The sequence below is a fragment of the Falco biarmicus genome, chromosome 1, assembly GCF_023638135.1.
Source record: "Falco biarmicus isolate bFalBia1 chromosome 1, bFalBia1.pri, whole genome shotgun sequence".
NCBI lineage: Eukaryota > Metazoa > Chordata > Aves > Falconiformes > Falconidae > Falco > Falco biarmicus.
Genome location: NC_079288.1, coordinates 115,851,598 through 115,877,291, shown reverse-complemented (window position 1 = coordinate 115,877,291; position 25,694 = coordinate 115,851,598). Strand labels below are relative to the sequence as shown.

The 25,694-nt window shown below is 42.3% G+C and overlaps 1 protein-coding gene across 2 annotated transcripts in view; it reads right to left on the bottom strand.

Moving 5' to 3' along the window:
* SLC7A11 (solute carrier family 7 member 11) overlaps positions 1–25,694 on the bottom strand; it is a 113,777-nt gene that overhangs the window by 5,744 nt on the left and 82,339 nt on the right. For both annotated transcript variants that reach the window (XM_056322276.1, XM_056322266.1), the window contains 5 exons: positions 8,439–8,562; positions 7,136–7,239; positions 6,557–6,653; positions 3,389–3,538; positions 1,557–1,734 (listed from right to left, as the gene is read on the bottom strand). In XM_056322276.1, coding sequence (XP_056178251.1) covers positions 1,557–1,734; positions 3,389–3,538; positions 6,557–6,653; positions 7,136–7,239; positions 8,439–8,562 — 653 coding nt within the window. The remainder of the gene's footprint in view (positions 1–1,556; positions 1,735–3,388; positions 3,539–6,556; positions 6,654–7,135; positions 7,240–8,438; positions 8,563–25,694) is intronic.

Here is a 25,694-nt window from a genome sequence, read left to right as displayed (position 1 = left end):
TCTACCTTAAAGAGAATATTTTTTCTCTCACCCATGTAATGTAGTTCAACACTGGCATCCTGTGGCCAGAGATTCAAGTAACTGTATTCCAAAACCTCTGAGACTTCACAGAAAATACTGAAAATCTCCTGAGTTTGATAAGGGAAAATTTCCTAGTCCCTAAATGTCAAGGCTGAGAAATTATAAACAGATGAAAGCCCATCTATTTAACAGAATGTCCTTTTGCATACAACTGTTTTCATTTTCCCGGGAGCTTTCTACTCATTCCCAGGACATTGCAAGTCATTTATAACTTTTTGGATATAAAATTAAGCAGACCAGAGTGTGCCAGCCTTAAACTAACATCTTTTTCTGTAAATACTTTCTGCCCTACTGTTACGGACTTCCCAGCATGAATTGAGAGGAAAATTCATAGATCCTACAACAGATAGGGTATATCTACATAACCTATATTTATATAGAGAAAATACGTCAGAAAGGTTACAGTATAATAACATATATATAAACCCCCCATTCTTCTATTGTGGGCTAATCCTTTTGAATCATCCCTTAAGTCTGAAGCACAGAAGACAATATGCATTTTTGATTCAGAACCTATACAAATAAACTAATTTTAGTTAAAATCTTTCATGGGTTGAGTTTTTCTTTTGCAGCAGAAGAGATTTTCTTTCCATTTTGCTTAATAAATTATCCATCATGCATCGAACATTTTGCCTATGTTCTTGTTTCATGTTTTGAAAATTACCTCCATTTGGGAAAATTATCATGCTGAGTAACAAAAAAAAAAAAAGAACAATGGGGAGCTGTAATAAATGATACTGACTTCTCTCTAATTGAAATGCTCCAAATGCTTCTGCAAGACATCAGAACTTCCACAGATGCTTTCAAAAATTTTCAGAAATGCTATTGAAATGATTCTCAGTGTATTTCAGGTGTGAAATACTACAGCCAAGTCACACAGAAGTCATTTTCCATGAAGCACGGACACAATTTCCACAGAGGTTTGTCAGGCATGGTATATTTTGCCATCATTTTGTCGGGAGCCACCGCTAAGGACAATATTCCTATGCCAAGCCTGCCTGAGCCTGTCCCATTCCAAATACTGCTCAGTAGTCCACAGACACATGGTCTCAGCAGGAAGCACCAAGCCCATCCTATCATTACAAGTCCGATGTTTAAGTTTCCAAACCGATTCCCCTAGGAGAGTAACACCGTCTCTATTAGCATAGGCCAACAGCCAGCGCAGGGAGATGGGTGATTTAAAAGGAATCAGATGGTTGTAGGGGAGGGAGGGGAGAAGGCGACTGGGGGAGAGGCATCCAGTCATTTAAAGTCAATCACCAGCTGAAGAATAGGCTTGCTGTACATCTCCTTAGTTAGCGGACATTGATTGTAACCGGCAAAGCAACGCTATAGCATGTGCCGAGCAGAACCTTGCATTGTCAACCCCCGCTCGCAGCAGCTGAGAGGATTGATTGGAAGGATTTCACAATACGGGGAGCCCTGAAGAAATTCCCAGAGTCAGCAGAAAGGACAGAAGCCTCACCAGCACTTACCTAGAAGTTTTCTGAACCATTTTGGCTTCTTGTCCCATACAATAAAGAGGTAGTAGGCAGGAACTCCCGTCAGGGTTATTACAAACCCGATCCCAGTATTCACTGGATCAGAGTAAAGTGACAGTGCAACCATGAAGAGGCAGGTGAAGGAAAACAGCGCTGGAATAAAGAGAGGCACCTGAAACATAACCACACAGAGAACCATTACTTTACATTGACCTTGTTATTGAATGACTATGGCATTTAATGTTCCATGAAATGTAAATTGGATAAAACCCAGCAGTACAGGATAGTTCTGGAGAAATATGGGTACCTAGAACATGCACACAAAATGTCAGGGACTGCAGAAACCAATCTAGGCAGAATGCTGTGCAGTGAGTACTATAGAAGTCCTTTAATTATACACTAAAACACTGTGATGGTTTTTGTCCTTTAAAACATAAGGGCTGTAACTAAGTTACATCGCAAAAGCCCTTTCCCTAATCCCCCAGCAGATAAGCAAGCAGCTCTAACTGCAGTAAAGATTTCCTCTTTGATAATTACCTATTAGAAAACATTTTAAAACACAACCAGGAGTTCAAGTCACCTTTTAAAACTATTAAGAACATATTGATTTTTTTCCTAAGGTAAAAATCAAAATCTAGCAGGAAGAGAGCAAATTAAACACCAATTTGACTAGTAATAAAGATACTTGATAGCATTATGCAACTGCAGCTACTGAAAAAGCACTTTCTGACTGTATGACTGATAGCATTATCAATGTCACTGTTGAAAGTACAAAAAATAGCAATATCAAATTAATTCTCTCAATTTCCAAGAACGCTACAATCGCTATGTTAGCACCTCTCTGAAGGAAATGCCTACAGGCATGGCTTGTGAGATGTTCGGTGTAACGGAGAATTGGAGAATTCCCTGGAGATTATTCTCTTCCTTTCATTCCTTGAAGCATTACTGTTCCTCTTTTGTGCACTGTCAAAGCCTTTTTTTTTAATCAAAGCAAAATAGGTTGTGCTGTTGACCTTCTTACTTAGAGATATACCTACAAGAATGCAACAGCACACATTCTTAGCTTTTCACAAAATAGGCTTCTTGGCGATATATAAATAAGGATAGATTCCTCCAATTTTTTCATGATGGACGTTATCTTTCCAAATACACAATGCGACAACTTATTTTGTAAGATGTTATTTAAAATAAGCAGGAAGAATGGCAGAAACAAGGCCAAAGTCGCTACTGTCCAATGGGCCAGACTATTAGCATTTTCTTCCCGGGTTCACAATAACTTTGTCTGCAAATCCATTGCGAGTCATAAATTCACAACTTATTTGCATATCAAATTGGCAATGAAATAAATGTTTAATATTAATGCTTATGCTTGACATGAATGCTGGTGGCAAAATTATTCAGGCTTTTATCAAAGGAGACGTTAGAGGACTGGCTGAAAATCAGGTGGGCACAGGTAACCCCAATATTTGTAGTTCGAACCCTACGTGACTACACGGGACTAGAGGCATTTTCACACAACTTGCATCACGTTGCCTCAATGCAACAGACTGGCAAAACCCAGCAAACGCCATTGCTTTGGCACAGCAGCTTCAGCCCCCCCGCCCCCAGGCACCGGGGAATAGGCAAGAACTGTCATTCAGGAGGGAACACAGAACTTGCAGGAAAACACTCAGAGACCTTTCAGTGCAAAAGGCTATTTTCTATTAACTGTTTTTTCTCAAAAAAGAGGTTGGCTTTCGACAGAAGAAAATGCTGCTTTACTGTCTGACTGTACAATGGATAAGAGGGAGAAGGATTCACGTAAAACAGTAGAGAGCGGAGGTTACCTTGAACGGACGAGGCATATCAGGACGTTTATATCTGAGATAAATCAACCCAGCAACTACTAGTCCAATAAAAAGCCACCTGGCAAAACTGAGGAAATTCAGGAGGCTGTAGAGATCCCCGTTGAATAACATTATCATTGTGAGAGGATGCTGCAAAAGAAATACAGAGCAAAAAAAGGGTTTAGTGGCTTGATCTATTATTTTACAGCAGCGATGTCAAATTTTTCCACAGGGAGAAGCAGCACAGCCTTTTGCAGACACCCGAGAGCCACAGACTTCGGGACTGCCTTTGTCATACAATCAGGTGTGTGATCAATACCTAGCTGTCCCCTGAGATCACGTTTATCAATATACATCTGTCCCCAGTAGCCACATGTGATAATATATATCTGTCCCCTGTGACGCAGGCAAACACGCAGGCACACAGCCCACTGCATCACCAAACTGCTCGAGCATTGTGGGCACCGTTCTCACAGGACCTGACAAATATATTGGCCCACGGGGGTTTTCCTCACTCATCACTGATGCAAATGGTAAGAGCAGTTAAATTTTGGTCACATCTAATCATATGAAAGCGGAGGTTGCTAGGTGTCTTGTGGAAGGAAAAAGTCTTACAGTCCTCCCGGCTGCAACAAGGGGACTCGGTGAAGAGGGCATGGAAAGGGGTAGCGGCACACCACGGGATGCCAGCTGGGCACACTGGGGTGCCGCCAGCTTGTCTTTGCAGCATGCCTTTCAGGCTTGCAGGGTGTAGACTTATTGCACATCGGAAATGCAAACATTTCAAAGCAGAGAGAAGCATTTAGCTGTCACTCAGGCAGCTACTGAAGAGCAAGGAGAGGGGACGCCAGAATAAATACATTTCCTCATTAAAAGGTTGTTCTGAGGTACAAGGTTTCTGTGAGGCAGGCAAAAGCTTATGTACAAACGAGAGCGTTGTGCCTTGGGTTAGATGATCAGTGTAGACTGAAGGGTAATGCCTGGACAAAAGCAGAATATTTGTAGCTTGGATCAACTCCGCAGGGTAGTCTGCACTTGCCATGTGAGACACCCTACGCCCACAATGACACAGTCCTTGCATTTGGGAATGAAGGAATGAATCAAATGCATTATAGCCTTTGCTGTTCAGCAAGAGGGAAGATCCTGGCAGCGATGGCCTCTCTAGGTTTACAATAAAGCAACAGGTGAAATCAACTGCAGATGCAGTAAAACACCGGGCTAAATCTTTACATAAGGAAAACTAACTTGTATGAGTTATCTAGATTCACAGCCTCTCTCTCCTTTTTTTTTTTCCTTTGTTTTCTTTCTTTTTTTTTTTGTTTTGTTTTGTTGTTTGTTTTTTTTTTCCTCTTTTGAGCAGCGAAGACAGCATGGATTTGAACCAGAAGGATCAGTATTTCAAATGTGGGTCTCTGGCTTCCAACCTCCGATGACTTACAAAGTGGCTCTTCCCACACAGATGTTAAGCAAACTCCTTCTCTGTAAAGGTCAAAGGAAATTTTTTTTCGCCACTGAATTGTATTTTGAGCAAGATCTCTTCTATATAGACTCAGCCCCTAAAAGTTTAAAATCCCAGTTGTAAGCATGACAATGCAAGAAAGGGCCATGGACAGTGAAGGAGAACTACCAAGAGGGAAAAAAAAGTAGGGTTACAATCAGATTGCATGATTTCTTGGACTTCCTACACACACATCTATGAAATGCCAAGATATAAATACATAAAGAGATTTCTTAAATCCTAAAAATATGTTTTTATTTAACAGGCCTCAAACACTGAACATGCTCATTTTTGCAGTTGATCGTCAAGAGCTCTTTCCTTTTTTACAGTGTGCAGACTTTGGCAGGAGAAATAAAATAGGAAAATGTTAAAATGCAGGCTATTGATGCAGAATATATCCTGCAACTACTCCATTTCAAATAAGGCAAGAAAAAAAATTACAGTCTCTGAAGGAAAGCCATCTTCATATGAGAATCTGACTTTTTCAAAGGAAATCAATGTACTGGTGTAACAGGACCAGATGCAATAGCAGAAAACGTCTTTCAGAAAAAATATAATATGTTAATACATTTTGTGCATTTCAGTCCGCAGAAAACCATCAATGCAGTTTACCCAGAAGGTATGAGTACTACACCTGAAGAAATAAAATGCAAAGTAAATGCTTATGTAAAATGAATTCCATTAACTTTTTACTATAAACACATCGCCTAATTTTCAAAATTTGGAAGGCTAAAAATTCAACATTTCAGCTGGCACTTCAGAAGCAAGCTTTTAGGCATCTATGGCAAAAAAAACCCTGATTTAAATTCCAGTACAAGCATCCATTTTTACTAGCGCAGACTCACAGATGCACACGCATCCTCTGCTGTGGCTAGAACTCCCCACAAATGCAGAGGTCTGTCAAGGTACATAATAGTCATCGGTGCCGAAAGATGGGCTGAACACCCATGAATGATATGAAGACTGCAAGTGAAGTGAAAATCTTCCTGGCACTATGCAAACCGAGGTTTGAGGTCACTATTTTGACATTTTGTCCTAACATCTTACCATGCAAATTAGCCTGCAATGGAAACACATGGCCAACATTTAGCTCTGCTGCTATTTTAAAAGGCAGTAATAGGATTTCCACTATAGTACTGGTGGTTTTCCTTAGACAATTCACAGGCTATTGCCCAGGCACACGTTCTCTCATTTTTTAATCACCACTACACTGCACTGCCGAGGGTTCCCCTTCCATTATCTTAGTGTATAATTGTTTGCATTTTTCACTATAAGGTGGTATAATGAGCCTTTAGGGTGCTCCCAGATGCTGGTGTTTAGCTGCACTTTCAGTTAAATGAATCCCTTTTTTGCTTGTTTGTTTAACTGGAATTTGTTTCTCTGAAAGGGAACTAGCTCATCGCTAGCAGGTCCTTAGAAATAAAGGGCAATAAGACATGAATTAGGTTGCAGCAATAGGCAGTCAAGTGCTACCAACAAGATAGCAAGGAGATGATAGAATAAGAACAACTCCCAAATCTCATTCCTCTCTTTGCTGTCCTCTGCCCTGCCCAAAGCCCACGTACACATTAATAAATGGGACTCAAGCAGTGCCCAAATTCTGTTCGAATCCTCCAGAGCAAGCCTGTAATATGAATTCTTTTGCAGGAACATTTGTTTGTATGATTTACCAAAACAATGACAGCTGGCAGAGGAGTGTGCTTGCGGACATGAATCATGGAGAGAATTTCCGGAAGGTGACCCTCGCGGGATGCAACGAAGAACATCCTGGTGGGAAATAAATGTGGACAGACTTTAAATGTGCTCATTACTGTGACTAGGCAAAGCGGCTCATGAAAGTCACAGAGCCCAGCGGCACTTCTTAGGCTTGTTTGAGGGATTCTGAATGAAAAGACTGGCAGGAGAAGCCCATACACAGAAATCAAAGTCATCTCTGAAGGTGTCCTCTCCTTACCTTACACGATGATCGGTGCTTGGATTTAGTTAATATTTTCCCTCCTTCACATGAAACAAAGCAGCCATTAATTAAGGGCTATGCTCAGAGGGATCCCTTTCCAAACCATTCAGAGGGTTTTAACAATAAGGTACAAAACTCAACAGGAACAAAGTGAGAAAAAGCCTCGCGCCTGGTAAACATTTGGTTTTCATTTCCTGCTGAAGGAACAAATCCTACCCTCCCTTCTCCTTGCTTCCTTACTTTCAGTGCATATCCCATGCCCATCACCCCCAGTAATATTAGCAGCGCTCACCTGGAGACTGCAAAAATGCCGCCATTCATAGAGCCAAAGCAGGAGAGAGCAACAAATACTGGTACAGCTAAAGAAAAGTTTCCCATTAGTCGTTCGGCAAAGGTCTGTTAGAGGACAGAGAAACATACAGTGATTTTTCATAAAATGTGAAAGTCATTTTGCTCTATTAACAAATTATTAAGTAAGGTAAGTTTTATTTCATTTAAACCCCTTGTCTGCGTCCCTCACTGAAAGTTGTGCTATGCATTTGTTACCTCTTCTTTTGTGACACCAATGGTACTGCAGATGAGCTCTCCCACCCTTACTCCTGACTGCGTGTGGAAGACTGCCAGTTGAGGCAATGCCGAAGAGGTCGAATCAGGCCCTGATTTATGTCCATTTAGACCATTATGACACCAAAAAAGAAGACCCAGTCTGAATGGATCTGGGTTTGATCTGTACACCCCTTTTTTTTTTTTTTTTTTCTACAGCCTTCATTTTACTTAGCTGATGCTACCCAGTGGTGTAGTCCATCCACTCACACTATATTGTTCTAGGTTACCAGAAGAGCCTTAACTGGAGTTTGGGGCACCACAGGAGACATGCACACTGTTCTTCAGGTTTGCAAAATGTTTTGTTTCTAAATCTCACATGAGCTACAGAATTTGGTCATTTTTTAAGTGCCGTGTCAATTGAAATAGCCATAGGCAGTGACACTACTGGAAAGTAAACGAAAAATTTTATTTCCTCATTGTGAGTCAGATACCACCAATATAAAAATCAGTGTCATCACCACAATTCAGCAAGAACAATCAAAGCAGTACTTCCAAGCAAGGTTGCCTTGCAACTCCTTCCCAAATGAACTCCAGTATTCAGAGCCACCCCCTTCCTAAATTCTTGGGACGCATGTTGTGCACAGACAGTGTTACCGCTTCTTGCTACAAACAGAATCGTTCAGAGCTCCCCCTTCCACCCTTATCTGTGTTCCCTGCTTCCCAGGAGCTCAGCCTACAATTTAGCACAGAATTTTTCAAGCATGTACTTGGCTATAAAATTTAAGTCCTATTGACTTTGTTATATCAGGTAAATAAATACACTCTAACATTACATTACAAATGCTATCGATGGCCTTAAGTGCAATCCCACTCATCACTCAAAAATCAGATTAATTTCACGGGGATGCTAGTATGTGGTGTAAAAGAGGAGCCATAGAAAAGCCTGACTGGATGTGTCCTCCCAATTTTTTCCCCCTGGAAATAAGAATATATCAACAAACACAACTGCAGCAGGGATACAGCTTTGTGGTTTTTCTTCTGTAACTTACCACTGCTACAGCTTTTGAAAGCAGCAATTCCCCAGCACTGATTGTAGTGAAATAAGCCACGTTTGTTAACACATAGCCAACTGTGACGATAATCATTGAAATGCATATTGCGAGGGGTATGTTTCTGAAATACACAAGGTAGCTCATTATTTTGCAATCTGGTTGCTATTCCCTGAACATGAAACAAATAACATGAGAAGAAGCCACTAATGATGGTGAATGCACATTTGGTGATCCCGAAATATCATAATTAGAAACTACCAGTAAAAAATAACACATTGAAACAAAACCATCTAGACAAAATAAATAGGTTTATAATGGAGAGGTGAGAAACCATTTGAAGGAGGAATCCTTTGGGGATGCCAAGAGGTTGTGGTCCCTGTGCTTCCCACACAGGACTTGTGGCCCATTTGAGCTGCCTACCCACACTGACTTTCAAGCTGAGCCCAACAAGTAGGCAGCAGGCATCAGTGCTTGAACCAGCAATAAGGCAGGTGACAGAGGCAGGTGATCCAGCTCTCTATCAGGAGAGCAATCACAGTGACATCTCCAACACACCTACTGGCACTTGATGACTGCCCACCTGGAGGCTGTTCGACACCTTCCCCTGGATGCCAAAATATGTAGCATGTGATATTCTGCCCTTTCCTCCTCTGTGCAATTCTTCCCTCGCACACCGCACCATATCCCAATTATCTCTCTTGCTATTCAGGGATACATCAGGGCAGGGTATGACACAGAAATAGGAACAGCACAAATTTGTACAGTTAGCACAGCACAAATAGCACTGAACAGTACAAAACCCCTGACAGCTAAAAGACAGCTATAACACACAAATAAACAACAACACCGAACTTTTGTATAGCATGTCCTCCCAGGCAGCAGAGCAGAAAAGCAGAACTACTTCTATTTTAAAGAAGAGGAACAGAGGCACAGTGAATTAGTCGGAAGCCACGCTGCAGGCAAATGTTCTAGTTAGAAAACCCCCTAGATGTTTCAAGCATTATTCTAGTCTCTTTCCACTTGATATCATTCTTGATATCACTGATATCTGCATAACACCAAGAAGAGACTCAGATCTGAAAGGAATATTTGGTCCTTTAATTCCAAGGCTGAGAGTTACAGTTGGGAAGACATGGTACATGCACTCCCTCTGAGGAGAGCTGGGAGCTCCTGCTTCACCACCAGTTCCTTCCAGCGGTCTAAACTGAGATTGCTTTTGAAAAGATGGAAGGGTTGCCATATTTAGAGAACTCTGTTGTGAAGATCACATCATCAGGTGGGAGAGAGGCAGAATGAGGAATTCTGGTTTTCCAGAAGGGACCACAAGCATAGTCCTAAAGGACTATTGCAAAAAAAAAAAAAGGAAAAGGTGTTTTGAAAGCCAAGACAAAGAACCATTATTATCTGATATTTCTCTCAAACACAAACAGCTGGGACAGAATTTAAGGATCCTCTTCACTACCAGTCCTTATTTCTCAAATAAATCCTTGACATCAGTACGCCTGTATTGAGCTGAAAACAAGCGCTAAACTGATACTTAATGAATAAATAAATAAAGTGGAACGGTATCACTGTTGCGTATCTTGCCCACCTTAGTAGCCATGATGTCAAATATTATCATTAACTCAGACACACAGGCAGGTAGGTGAGAAGATCATGCTGTATTGCAGCACCAACTCTGGGTAGGCTTAACAACACTGCATTAACCCACTACCACCTCACGCACACAGCCTCAGGTCAAAAAGCTGGAAGGAGGGAAGCCGGTCATCTTATAGGATGTGCTTGGTGATGGAGAAGGCAACGGTAAGGACCGTTGAGCAAATAGCACAAAACAGAAGTGCTGTATTGCTGAAAAAAACCTCAAAGGTACTGACTCAAGAAATACTGAAGAACTGTATGTTGATATGTCTGTGCAAAAAATGGTTTTGTAGGTCAGTTGCCAGATATTTTGCATCCGGTTTGGCTAATGTTCTTACCTGACCTGGGTGTAAATTGAATTCAATCCACCTAGCATCTGATTCAAGGTACGGATACATGGTTTCAAAGCCTCTCAGAACAGATATTTTAATTATATCTCCTAGGTCATAGCTGAATGCTTCAACCACCAAGCTATTGGATAAATCAGCACTTACTCCAACCTTAAAAAAAATATTTTCAGCCAAAGATAGCAAATTCATACTGTTTTCACAAACACCATTTGAACGACTGAAACCACACTCTTAAACTTAACAAACTGCCTTTCTTCATTCTAACTCTTACCAAATATCTGCTTGCTGTATTCACTTCTAATTTAAATCCAAATCTAAAACAAAATGGTAGTTCAAAACTAAGGGGAACAAAAAAAAAAAAAACCCAACCAACCAAACATACAAATCATGCTTCCAAACATGACCCTTTTCTTTTCTTAGCACTGCGGGTCCTTCCTTGTTACACTGAAGAGCACTAACCCCCTCCAACAGTAATACCAAGAACAACAACAAAAAAAAAAAAACCAAAAAACAAACTCAGGAGAAGAATAAAACCCCAAACCCAAGCCAGAACTAGTCAGCAAGCACTATTCATTAAAAAGCCTGCAGATTATAACTCATGCCTGGAGCAGCACAAGGGATGCTGTGACTTCTAAGCTCCCGAGTGCCAGCCTTCTGAGTGAAGCCAGCGCGGAGGTTGGACCTCCGTTTGCCTGCCGGCAGGAGCAACCCTTCAGAGGGCTGCTGCGCGCTCGCACACGGCCCCTCCGAGGGCTGCTTATTAGCTGCTGCATTCAGTGACAGATTTAGACAAAAATGAAAGGCCGGTTTCAAGATTTCAGGGATGAGTAATACAGTATGGTTCATTTCTCACTGACACCTCGGTTCAGATTTACACTCAGTCCTGGAATCACCTGAAAGCACAGACAGACAGGTACGAACCATATGTAAAACCCTAAGTGAGAGCTTTAATCGCGTCTTTTCTATCCATCCAATTTAAGAGGCAGCTCCTGATTTGCAACAGGAACCCATTATCAGACTCTCTGCTACGAACTACAGTCATTGCACTGGAATAAAAGCCGTAATACCATTACCAATAAAGATCACCTCCTTTCCTTGGAGGATCACTGTACCAATTTTCTTGTAATTTAGATATTCTCCTAGACTTCCAAATCTTCTCTCCAAATCAGGAAAAATCACACCTGAGCTCTGTTCTCCATTAAATTGCCTCTGTCGATGCAGATATCACCTTTTCCCTTCTGCATCCCACAAATCAAACGCAACACAGGGTGCTAGCACAGCAGTAAGACATTTCTGATATAATGCAAATTCACAGCTGCCCCACAGCTGGCGGGGGACATTCCGGAGAACAGAGTTACTCTGTGCAATTGGTACCTTTCTAGGTCTCTCAAGTTTTAGCCAAGAGAGTGTGCTGATTCACTTTTTAGGAAAGCCTGCTGGAAAGGGTATTGAAAACATTTGAGAAGTTAATAAATTCTATTGCCCTTCCCAGCACACTTGTAATGCAGTGTGACCCTTTAAAGTCAGCTGGTCACAGAAGACCCCTTTTATGAACTGTAACCAATTATAATCCAAACCAGTGAAGTCAAACACCAGAAAGCAAGCAAGTAATTAGGCACAGCAGCAGCTCTTTTCTTCCCTTGCTAGGTGATACAAAGCAAGCAGGTTTTTAAATGCAGGCTGTCGCCCGATTCCTCGCCCTGTTATGCCAGCATCTTCCTGCTGTCTCTCTGCACGTGTCAGAGGTACAGAACCAATGCATCAAAATGGAGAAGGGATTCCTTTAATGCTCGCTGCAGCAGTAACAGCCATGGAGCATGCGGTGGGGTAAATGACAGCATGGCTTCATAGCTAGTCTTTCCTCTTTTTCATTTCTCCCCTGGAAAATCACAATCAAAAGAAGATGAGAAGAAGTCACGTAATTTAATAGTGTCTGAGCTGCAAGCCCACAAAGAGCAGCTCCAGTCTGGAATATAAAGCTGGAACATATTGGGAAGGATTGAAGGGGGAGAAGCTGTGATCTGCTGAGGAGAAACTTTGCTACAATAAACGAGACAATACTAGCTCATTGCCAAAGTCAGTCATTGCTGAGACACATATAAGTATTTACAAATATGTGTATTTGAAAGGTGCTGTGATGGTTCCCATCCCTTTTGCCTCTCTGTTTTTATTCTGTGTTTTATTCTGTCCTGGGGGGTGGCCTGCTCTTAAATTTTGCATCCTCTTCTCCTAACAGATGGGTGATACTGTAATTTTTTCACACGTTGACTTGGCGAGAACCATTTGATCCCTTCAGTGCAACGGGCTGTCTTGTAGGCTGCTTTCTGCATGAAAAACAGACATCACAGATAAGCAAGTTTATATCAAAACATACTGCTTTGCTCTTCAGGGTTGGGGACTGCCACAGCTCACCTGGGAACAGCAAGAGATATAGGTCAGGCTCCGGAACACAGCACTTAGTAAGCCAAGCCTATATGTCATCAGGTCTTGCCCCAAAGTCCTGGGAATATTAAATTCCCAGAACTCTCCTGCTGCTTTCTGTATTGTATTTGGTTATTTTTTCCAATGTCAGGTTATTGGGATAAATTTTGCACTTGTGACTTCTTCTGCCAAGCTTTGGCCCTATGGACAGTGCAATGGATGATTAGGTATTTTTTAAGGGTGCCAAAATCTGGAAACAGTTCATTTGGAAAATTGCTTAACAGATTGCAAATGGTGAATGTTATCATCACACAAGCGAACTTTTGAAAAGGATCTTGAAATGCCCGTGGTGGTAAGTTTTCAACTAAAGAAATACAGCATATACAGGTTCATGCACATGAAAACTAAGCAAATCCTTGCCTGGAAACCGTGTGAAGGAATTCGGACTTTTCCTCTCTCCTTTCTTTTTTTTTTTAGTTTTATTTATTTATTTAAATGTAGCAGGGAGTTCCATAGCACACTAAAGGCATGGTTCATCCCACCTAACCTTACCAGTTAATGAACTGATTTGTTTTGTTTCCCGGCTGTGTCCCACTGGAGCAGCTTTTTCCAGGACAGCCAACTCAGACCGAACATTGCAAAACCTGGCTTTAAAACAGAAGCAAGGAAATTATTTTGGCATGGCCTCTAAACAGCAAAGGCCATGGCGACAGTGTCTTTCGTACTTGTGAACTCAGCAGACTCAGTGGGGCATATTTGACTGTGCTTGTTGTTTCACAGAAAGAACAGCCTGCAAATGGTCACAGCCTTTAGTGTTTGCTGTTTGTCATTGTAAAAGTTATCATTAAACTGGGATATGAGCTGTAGACTCTGGGAAGGTTCCTCAGCTGATTTACTGTTGTTGTTCCTCTTATGCCCAGGTTCTCTCTCTGGCTTTCTTTCTCTTCTCCCCCACCCCCACTCCCATATTCAGTCTACTCTGTGTTTTTCCTCTCAAAAATATTTGCAGGAGGTACAGCAGTACCAGTGCAGATTATCAGATCTATGATTCTGCAACACCAAAGGTCACATCCAACACCCAGTGGATATCCTGATTAACTGAACCCCATGGTCTAGCTCCGGGGCTCTTTACAGGCTCTAGAAGGAGAAAAATTTCTCTGAAGCCATATACAGTATAGCTTGGCAATGCATTTCAGCCCTGTACAGCCACAGGGTGGACTAGCTGTACTGCTAATGCTGAATTTCTCTGGGATGGCAGACTCCTCATTGACTCTTTCTGGGAAGCCCAAGGTAATTGTGCTTTTTGTGTCAGCTGTTGTGGTTCTCCATCATAATTGCTTTGTCTATAGGGCAGAAGGGGGAAGTCCTGGTTTTGAAGAGCAGCTAGGGATGGGTAAATGTTAAAACACAGATACTCAATTCAATTTTAATCAACATTCAGATGTTTAGAAGCTACACTAATTGTCTCTCATCTGATTTTTTTTTTTTTTTTACATTTTTTGATTACATTGTTAATATTTTCCTGATTCAGGTTTCCTCAGATTTATTTTTTTTTTTCTTTTTGATACTGATTTTCTTCAAAGTTCTGAGAGAAAAGATGAATATCGCAAAAGATTTTCCTGGAAGCAGCTTCCGCTTCTACCTGAGGAACAGCCTGCTTGAATATCACCTTGGCAGTAATACACAAGACATTTCCAAACCACTATATAGGTTTGGCACTAATGTCAGCACCTCAAGGTCTACTCAGAAAAACAGCTGATTTGAAAAGGATTTTTCTTGATTTTGAGATCTGTTGAGGTTTCACTCTGAGATGAAATGCAAAAGGAAAGCATTGCCCTGCAGTAACCAGTAGCCATTTCAACGCAAGTTGAAGTCCTGAGCCTACTTCAAGCAAATAAAGCGTTGCAGTCTCCTGTATCTGAGCACACACAATACTATGGTTTTTAAGCCATTGGCCATTCTTAGGTCTTCACCAGATGGACAAGATTTCTGTCTTGGTTCTAAGATATATTTTTTTCCTAAGAAACTTCATACTGAAATGGTCAAGTTTCCCATCAGAAGTTTCAACTTCAATGAATCAAAATCTTAAAGTGGAAAATATCTTTTTCTCAGATTTCCTGACTTGCTCTAGTCCAAAACTCTCTCCTTCTAGGCAAACCCTCCCAGCTGAAGTCCCAAACAGAAGCAGATCCGTTAACAGCCCTTGAGAGACTGAGGATAATTATTATGCTTACAAGGTCATTTGCTTTATTCTAATAGCGATTCAAACCTGGCTGCAGCCACATCATGCACTGATTCAGGCTGGCAAGCCAAACCTTCACCAGAGTGCCATTTTCACTTATGGCATGGCCCGAGCCCTAACTCAACAAGCCAATGCCTTTTATGAAACAGCTTTCTCTGAAAGGCAGAAGGGATTCCTCTGAAACTTGGACTGCTGGCTAGAGAGCCCTCTCATGTTCAAGCAGGATCCTCAATCTTTTTGCATGGAGTAGATAACATCCCTGGCACTCCCAAAGAGAACTAAGCCAACAGAGCAGATATGAAAGGTGACACAAAAGACGTTCAAGGTTACAACACTCATTGTTAGCCACACCGTCTTTGCTTAGTCATGCACATTTCTCATACAGCAAGCGCATTAAATACTGTTAGCAGCCAGAAAGCAAGCACAGAGCTGAAACAATATGAAATGCAAGTAACATAGGGGCTTAATTTTTAAAAAAATCTCTTTAAAAAACAAAATGGAACACAGATTTGAAACATACAATATATATCATCCCCTGTGACTTCTCAGTCAACTCTTGGATAAACCATTTCCACATGTCCATCAAGTGCCAGTATTCAACATCTTCACTTTACCTCATCTGCAAACTTCCTGTACAAAGCTTATGACCATCTCCAAAAGATATATGAATAATCAAACCTGGTTTTTATTTTGCACTGTAACAAGACCCTGAGCCACACCACTCCCGAGGACTTAAATGTCCCAAGGACCTAAGCTGGCTTTTCTTTCCCATTGTTAATGGTCAGGCCCAGGCACCCCTGCACTGAGCTAGGCTTGCCCTGGGGGCTCAGGTCTGCTTGTTATCAGAGAGTTTGGGGGGTTAACTAGGGAACGGTCAGGTGTCTGGAAATGTGGGCAGCAGCTGAGCAGGATCTCTAGAAAACAATCTGCATTAAGCATTTCAGAACCTGAAACAACAGTGAAGAGGCTCAGATGAAAATGTTCATTTATCTAGGGCATTGCAATATAGGTGGTTTAGGCTGGACCTGTAATTAAAAAGGTGTCTGCCACCCTCTTTCACAAAAGCTTGCCTTTTAAAAAGCAGTCTAGTCTAAATTCAAAGGATTCAAATACAAATGTATTGTCACACCAGGTTTTGATTAATGACTTCCATGCTTCTACCTAACATCAGCGTTTTGACATCCTTCCTTTATTTCATTTGTGGGAAACTTTCATCTACTCTAAGACATTTGTGACCTATTCCACCAGAGATGCAAAACCTCAGGTTTTATTTTTATTGCCTAGCTCCAGCTCAACCAGGAGATGAAGGAAGCACCTCTGCTCTTTCACAAGCTCCAGCATTTTATTTTCTTCTGAGGCCTATTTGCTGGAAGTGCTTACAGCACTGCCAGTAGCGTAGATTATTGTGAGAAGCAATAGTAAATCACAGTGCTTGCTTAGAGGCAAGGAAGCCATAACCGCAAAACTGACATGGGGTTGTAAAAACAAAACACCTGCCTGCACCAAGCTCATGTATGGAAATGAAGAGGAGTGGGGGCAGAGGCGCACTTCAAAGCACTTCCTCCAAGCTGCCTTATCCAGCACAGGATCGCAGATCTAACCTCCTCTTAACTGCGCCATAGGGACACACACCTCACTGCCAAACTTCAAATAAATGGAAGAAGAAGGGTGTGATGTAACTGCGTGTTAAAAGTAACTTTATTTGTTGCAGGAGGTTCTCCTGGAAATTTTAAATTACTAATTCCCTGAGCACCTGATTTATGAACAAGGTCTACTTTCCTCTGGCAGAATCACTGTTTTGTAGGAAAGACAGAGTCTCCTGAAGTTCCCTGCAGAGTTATGACCCAGCAGGGCTGCCATCCTGCATGGCCGCTTTCCCGTGAAGCACAAAGGCAGCCATTGGCAGAGCACTGGCAATAGTTGGGGAGGGGGGGTGAATATTTAGCAGTATAAACAAGGGGATCTGAGGCAGGAAAGGAGCAGACTGGGCCTCACAGCTGAGAAACCTAAGCCAGCAGCTACCACATAACAATAACATCATGGCCAGGCAAAGAGATGATGGTAGTTACAAAAGGAACCCCACTAAAACCCCCTCTGCCTGTCACAGCATCCTTCCCACATCCCCGCCGGTACCCCAGGATTTGCAGCAGCAGGGCTGGGGTGGAAGCAGAGCCCTGCCTTGATCCATAGGTGTTTCTATTGCCTGTGCTGAGGACACATGTTTCTGATTTATGGCATGGCAAATGGCAGTGCGACACTTTGAGTAATGCAAAGGAGCAGGCTGGTGAGGCTGCTATCATTCCCAAAATGAGCCACTCAAGTTCAGAGCCTGGGAACAAGCAGCCTGAATGCAAAATGCCTTGCTCAGCTCCAGCGGAGGGTACGGGAGGGAACGCCGCCCCCTCGGCCCCGCAGCTGAACTTTTTAAGAAGCATCGCTGGTAGCATATTAATGACTCCTTGTGGTAACAAGGGAAGACAAATTCTTAGGTGCATAGGGGGATGGAGGGAGCAGCCACGTGTCTCTGTGTGTGTGTGTGCATAAAAGGAGTCAGGTTTTTCATACTTGTTAAATTCCTTGACATTTAATTTTGAGCTGGAGAGTTTCTACAATGCCAAGGATCATAAAGGAACAATTTGCTGCTGTATGTTACCATTGATATTTCAGCATGAATGAAAATTGCACCATTCGGTGATGAAAAGAGCAGCTACTTGTAACAAGGAGCACCATGGAAACTAAAATATCATTTACCAAGAAAGGCTTTTCTTCTGAAGGAATTCAAGATGAGAAAAATAGTAACTGTGGGTGCCTTGAAAAATTAGCATTTTAAAAGATATAAAAGGGTTTAAATGAAATTAAAAGGAGATGTCTTAACAATACTGCACTGCCATGAAGGCGGCTGTCTGGCAGATAAATAGTTTTCTCTGCAGAAAGCGAGGAAATGAGGCTCTTTCTAAGGACAGCCTAGCAGACTGACTACAGATGTGGGACAGCCCTTATAGCACACTGAAATAACCCTGTAAGAAATTACTAAGTTCTGGCACAGAAGAGGAATCCAGAAAACTCCAAGTGTGAGCTGAAATATGCCTTTGTAGCATGCAGTAACTGGAGGCACTTGAGTGGAGTTCAAATGGGAATATCAACTTTTTCATTTTATTACCTTCAGTGCTTTGAGAAAGGAAGAATCAGTAAGCTGAAATCCTCTCTCACTAAAACTTCATAATACTTCAACGACAATCACATGCATAGAAGAACATATCCTTTTCTTTTTTTCTTTTTTTTGAGGCTGACTCACCTTTGCAGTTGCACACCGTTCAGTGTACCTTCTGCCAATGAAGCACTACCTTTCCATGCTAAAATCTTAAAATGAAAGTGGTCATGGAAGTTTATACAGAACTTACTGCACTGTCTCTTATTCTGACTCAAAATCAACCTATTAAAACCCATGCACTTATGCCATCAAAAAGCCCTACATCCTGGCACTCCACAGCACACTGTCCACCACCAGCCTCCCTGACATCTGCACCTGAAAATAAACCTAGCGAAAACACCAGCTCTGTGCAACAGGACAGAGTTATCTGCTGGTTTAGCAAAAGTGCTTGCAAGGCTTGTTTCAGTAACCAAAAGAAGCACAAAGTAGATGGCAAGATTTGGGCCACTCTGGGGGAAATTATTGCTTAGGAGCAGAGAAGATATGTAATTCATTACTGTCCAGGGCAGTTCATCTACAACAGCATCCTGACTGACAACAGCCAACACCGTGCCCAGGTTGGGACCTGCTGGTGTCTGGGATAGCCTGCAGCTACTCTCCTCATGGCCCTCACAAGCACCAAGCAAGAATCCTAAAGCAATCCTTGATTTTTCACGTCTATAAAAATACTTTGTTCTCAGACTCACAAGAAGCTCATCCTCTAATAAAGTTTTGCCTAAGGAAAAGAATTTCATGGCCTTCTATGCTCTTGTGGATGAATCTTTACTTTTATCTGGTTTTGTTTAGCAGCTGTTTTTCCCTGTAATAAACAGATAAGACAAAATAGAAGTGCCTGTCATTCCTTTACTGTAGGATGAATCTAATTCTTCTTTTCTCTAAAGTAACTCCACACAGAAGTTAAACCTCTTCTCATACTGGAGTGCTACTGCAGTTCTCTATCCTTTCTCGTGATCTATAGAGGAGGTCTCTCCATGCTGTTAGATCTTTTCAAATAATGATACCAAAACTACTCTTGTAAGGGACATTTCATTCCATCATACTTCAGTCCACTTTTCTGCAATGACCAAAATATAATGACAAGGTGAAGATGCAAACAACAGTACTCCCTCAACAACAAGTGTTACAAGCAAATGAGGATTGACATAATAGACCACAGCAGTGCAACTTGTAAAATGCAGATTATTCACTTCACAGCTCCTCTGGAGCCACTGTAATCTTATATAAATCCTCTTAGTTTACAGTTCATGGATATAGGCTGTACTGTAATTTAAATGATTGGAAACCCTTATGGGTTGTTAGTTAAGAATTTTCTTTCCTTAAATAAAACATCACTGTCATTATGTATTTAGAATTCCAACACACTCACAGCCAAATATCAAAGTATAAGCTACACTGTAAGCAACTCGCTTCCAAAACATCAGTACACCCATCGGCACAGACATAGAAGAGCTACCAGGTGGGGAAGGGGTGTGCAGGGGAACAGGAATCTGATCACTCTTTGGCTGAGAAGAACCTACAGCCTCCTCTGATGGAAATGCTGCGATCACACAGAAAAAGATATGTTAATCTACAGGACAAATGCACAATGCCAAATTGTCTTGTTTTGATATGACTATTATGTATCTTAAATACAGACCAGCAATTTCACTACTTATCAAAGCTGAACAATCAAATAAGACAACCCCATTTGAATGTCTCATCCAAAAAGACTGTGCCAAACTTGAGTAAGTTATTCTGCTAGCTGAACCAAGTGGAATATATTCCTCTTCTTGTGTATGATAATACTATTACTACTGATATTTTGGCCGTGCTGTTCTAAAGGGTAAGTACTCTTGATGACATGGCAGGTGTTAATAACTGTTTGTGCAGTTATGAAACTCCAACCTGATGCACATGAGCACAATAAAGAACATACTAGCCTTGCAAATTTAGTAGTCCATTCTTTCATTTGTGTTTCATCCTCCCATTCTGTATTTTATACCATTAAAAAATGCTATCTCACTTTCTCTGTCAGTTAGTTGCCAGGCGCATTAGCCTGCAGAAGTTGAAATGGTGCTCTAAGGTTACTGATAATGGTATGCAAACTGCTGCTGCTTCTGCTATAACACCGCGATCACCTCACAGTGGCTTAGCACGCTGCACTTTGTAATTTTTGAGGCTCAGCATTAAAGAGAAAAGGAACCAAAAAGAGGCACAAAGAGGGCCCTCCTCTTCTGCAGCCAGGAAAAAATGCGCCATGGTACAGATCAGAACATCACACTGCAAATTAAACTGGCAGCCTCTGTCATATATAGCTACCCACAGGTAGCGGGTGTTGGCTTGCTTTTACAAATAACAGGAAAAATGGGTGTGACACCCCTTTTTTTGATATAGAGCATGTCACCGACACTGATGGCATTCATGAGCAAATACTGCTCTACACCTATGCAATTTCATCAGGAATTTCATGGCTTCTGCAGGGTTCTACAGTGGGAGTTCAGTGCTATTTGAAACCCAGATTTAAATTTTGGGCTAAAACGTTAAGGTGAGTGCTCAGAATCACCTCCCCCACAGCCTGTTGGTAAATTAGGAAATAAAAGCACTAGCATCAGAGCAAACCAGGCTCCTGTTTAAAAGTGGGAAGAGGAAAACCCAGAAAGGTCTGCCTACACTGCAAAGCAGCATCAACACAAAAAAATTGTATAAACCACACTTGCTTTCTTTCACCAAGAGTATAACCTGCGCAGGGTCTGAGGTGCTCGCTGCGGAGGCTGTGGGTGAGCTGCAGTGGCTGTGCCCTGTACCCAAAGGCAGGCTCCGAGCCACCTCACACGGACACAGCTTTGTCACCTAACCCAGCTGTTAGCCCAAAGGCACAGCCCAACAGCGGTTATCAGCCAGTGCAGCCAGGGGGTTCAGGCACTGGGCTAGCATGCCAAGGGTGCAATACATCATAGTTAAATGAAAAACCGCTTCTCAAGCCAGTAGTTCTTACGCAGACAAAATGTTTGCTGATTTGGCCCTGTATGTTTGGCATGGACTCAGTGCTGTGGCTGACGTAAGTGTACAGGTACAGCTTTATCTGATCCCTACTTGGAATATATATATATATATATATATATGTTTTGCTTTTTTGGCTTGTGTTTGGTTGGGGTTTTTGTTTGGGTTCCTGTTTGGGTGGGTTTTGGGGGGGTTGGATTTTTATTTTTTTTTCCCCCGCCTCATCTGGTTATGACTGATCTGGTGAGTTTAGTGAGTTTACTCACTTTTCTACATACCACTAATGCACTGCTGTCTCACCTGTTTTCCAGGAAATTCAGTCAGCCCACCTGCTTACGTACCACCTAAAAAGAATGAAAATGTCTAATGGCAGCCTGGGACCTTTGCTGCGGCCAGGAGAAGAGCTAGCTTAGTCCTGAGAGATCCATGATCTCCCCAGTAAAATACAGTGTGTTTTACAGCTCTGGACCTTTAGCTGTACATCAGTCTTGCAAGAGATTTTTATTCCTGCAATGAATATTCTGCTGAGCAGCTCAGGGTTCCCATAAAGAGGATGCCGTCACCCTTCTGTACAGGTACCACTATGTGCCTTAGTGCAAGAGAAATAGGCTTTGAAGTCAGCTCACATGTACTTCAGGTGGGGAAAATGAAGGAAAACACAGGGCAGTGGGAACTTCGAAGGTTACATTGTTTTGTTGTTACATTACATTAGCCTGCTGGTAAAGCAGATTAGGCTTTTGCCAGCTCCCCGGAGAGATTATGAATAAACATTTGTTTTACTTCCTTAGCTGGGATGATTCATAGTAACAATGATTCACATAAACAAACAGAAAAAGAAGGGGGGGGTGGGGCAGGGAGAAAAGGAAAGCAAACACACCTTGTGCTCAGCAGGTTATCCATCAGCAAGCAAACTGAGCCACGAGGGCTGGAAAGGAGCGACCCACTCTATAGCCATGCAATGCTGCACAGCCCAAACCGAGCAGCCGCGGCGGCCACCACCCCGAGCTGAAGACAGCATGGAGGCTTGTCGCATCCTTATGCCCCAGAGCCACCAAAGCTCTGTGACACTCTGAGCCAGAGGTGCTGCAAGACTCTGCGACAGCAAGCCAGCTCCTGCAAACCTGCAGGACTCTGGGTGCGCTGGGGAGACTCCGCCACCGCTGCAGAGAGAGAGGGCAGGCAGGATGCTCCAGCTGAGTTCCCTGAACTTTGGTTCCTCAAAAGAGCTGCCACAGGCTTGGCAGAGGATGAGAAACCTGGCTGAGGTTTTGCCTTTTAAGCGCCCACTTCCATGTAGATATTTGCCTCTTCTCTGTGCGCTTCGGGCAATACCTTCACCCACACCTGGTTAGGACACCTTACATCACCTGAGTTAAATTGACAAAGGCGGTCAGTTGTAAAAATCAAACTGTTGAAACATCCTCATCCCCTGCAGAAGAGATTAGCCCAGACCCCCTTTCTCCACTACTCTTGGATCAGAAAACATAAGGCTGTGCATCACGGCAGCCCACATACCTGCCTGTCCACCCACACCACTCACCAGCCCACGGGACCCTCTCCCACCCAGCAGACACCCCTCCCTCAGTGGCAGCCTGCCCGAATGATGCACTGTCAGAACTACAAACAATCTTCAGAAAGTTTCAGTTGCTTCCAGAATTCTGAAGGATTTAATTCATTTTCATTTTAGCTGGGCCCTTTATCTTAAAACCACCAAGTCTACCTAAACAGAAACAAACATACCAAAGCCGGGACTTCTGAAGTATTGCCTTCATGTAGCTGCTGCCATGAGACCATCAGGCAGGCAGCCTGCTCTCCCATCCCGCCTTACCTCCTCCCTCCTAACAGCACGCACAGGACCACTACTAACCCTGTGTCCTGGCATATATCAGCGCGATATGGCCTCTGCTGTTGCAATTTATCTTTTCCCTTCTCTGTTTCCTTCCATCCTCCAGCTATGTTTGCTGAATATCTTTGATTTTTCAGGTAGCTGACTGCCTGTACTAACAGCTCTGTGGTATCTTTATTACATTCTTGAGACACAAAAGGAAATGAAATCAGGTCTTGTATCAGACAATTAGGAGAAAAAGAATACCGATGGCACTATTAATTTTGATACACATACCCACAGTTAAAACCCAGCACAGCGATACTGATCTAACCCTGCACCTATAGCATTCATTTTTGTTCTTCCATTTTTCTACTTATTCTTCCTTAAACAATGCCAGGCATGTGCTATGGGTTAAATTTGACTGTATGAAATAACAAACCATACTACAACAATCAAACAGAACAAATATAGACAACTACTTTTTTTATTACTATAATTATTATTTTTAGTATGTCCTCAGAGCTTAGGTATAAAATCTGCATTTCCTAGTTCTGAATATTTCCATGGCCTTCAGCTCAACTTTTGCATGAGTAGGAGCATTTTATACAAAGAATATAAATGTTAGAAGAGGTAATAATACAAGTGACCTTGCCTTTCTTCATTTGATAGTGAATTATTAGTCTCTTCAATGTGATTTTATGAGACATCCTTATTGTCACCTAATTAATGATCAAGCTATATCTTTGAAACCTTTACAGGTGCTATAGATTACATCAGTCTTTTCTAATTTACACATATTGACTGGCATACCATTTTAAACCCTTTCACAGGTAGGTCTCTATGGCAGTCTATTTCTAAAAAGACATCATATATATATATACATGTATATATATATTTTTTTTACATTAAAATAGAAAGATAGTGAAGTGGAAGTAGGAGATAGAAAGACTGGAAAGCAGCTGAACCGATTCAAATACTAAATTGGTGCTTAGAAAGCAACTGCCAATGACAAAGATACTGGTGCCTGAAAACTGCACCTGAGGATCACCTCTCTCCCTCTCTGGTGGTGTGGGATTGCACCACAGGACTCGGCACTGATATAAGCACCAAAAAAACACAGAGTGGGGAAAGAAAAACGAAACTGCACAAGGGAAAAGGCAAAAGAAATAATAACATACGTTGAATGTGTGTGACGTACACACTCCTGAGCATTATAGACTGTAATAGTATCCATTAGGTCGGTCCTTACCTAAATACGTAAGGATAACATGCAGCCTCTGGAAAGCAGTATGCACACACAGCAGCTACGTCCGACTGCCTGCAGAGGTAAGGAAGAGGCACAGTGCCCCCTGAAACCTGCAGCCTTTTAGTTGTTCCTGCTGCTGAAGCCTTTGCTCCCTGTGATCTCTATTCCAGATGACAGGTGAATTCATGCAGTGAGTCATCTTCCCAGCTCCTCTGCTGCCTGCATATATTGCTCTGCTGAATTCAAAGCACCGCTCAGACACAAAGTGCATGTGTCAAAGACAAGGCAGGGGATTTGGGTTTGCAGAGTGTCTTTCTGCGTACATCTGGATCACTCCAGACCCAAGGCAGCACAGCACACCTTGCTTTCCAGCTGTACTCTCTGCTTCCTCTCTCTCATGACACAGCACTGGTGCTGAGGAGGACCCCACCGCACCTGTGGGGCGAGGGGCACTAAGGTGTGGTAGGAGGGATTTGTGTTCAGCAGCCTAGAACAGGGGAAATAAGAACTAAAGGACCAAATCCGCATCCTTGGTTAATTATGAGATATTATACATGGTAACTAGTGTGCTGGAACTCTCAAAAATTGCACGGCCAAAGAAAAGTCTGTGCTACAAGACCATGGGCTAATCCACATTATCAAATGCAAAACCCCAGTTCAATGCAATTTAAGAAAAAGAAACCCAACTTCTTGGATGTCAATTTGGGTTAGCAATTTCAATTCCATCCTGACCTTTGCCATGTTTTAACGGAAGCTGCTAACACACTTAAAATGTTTCCCTTGCTCACTCCAGCTGGTTCGAAATATTTTGTGGACTCAGTGACCCACACCAAATCCTACTACAGACAGGCCCCAAGTATGGCTCACAAGCAAACTGCAGCTCTTGAAACATTTGCATGTCTCACATGTGGCTCGCTTAATTGCATCCATCCTCAGCAGAACCAACAGATTGTCAAGGTTAGGGCATTTACAGCACATCTCACGGGGGCTGGAATGGAGAGGGGAGAGAGAAGGAGAAGCTGGAGCCAGAACTCAACTGAACCTGCCACAGCATCTGCTGCTCCAGCATGGACTTTTCCTTCAAGGTTCTTTTACTTGTGACTCTAAAAGTTCCATTCACTGACATGTAGGATAGTACAGCAGCAAAAGCAGTACATCCTGAAGGATGTCTGGTGGCTTTTTACAAAAGCTTTTTCTTTCTTATTTATTTAGTGGTATCTCCGTTAGGAATTAGGACGCATTGCAAGAAAATCTGCCCGCAATACTACTACGCCTAAGCTGAGATCATAGCTAATCAAAGAGTATTTTCAATACTTCTACCCCCCCAGCTTCATAACT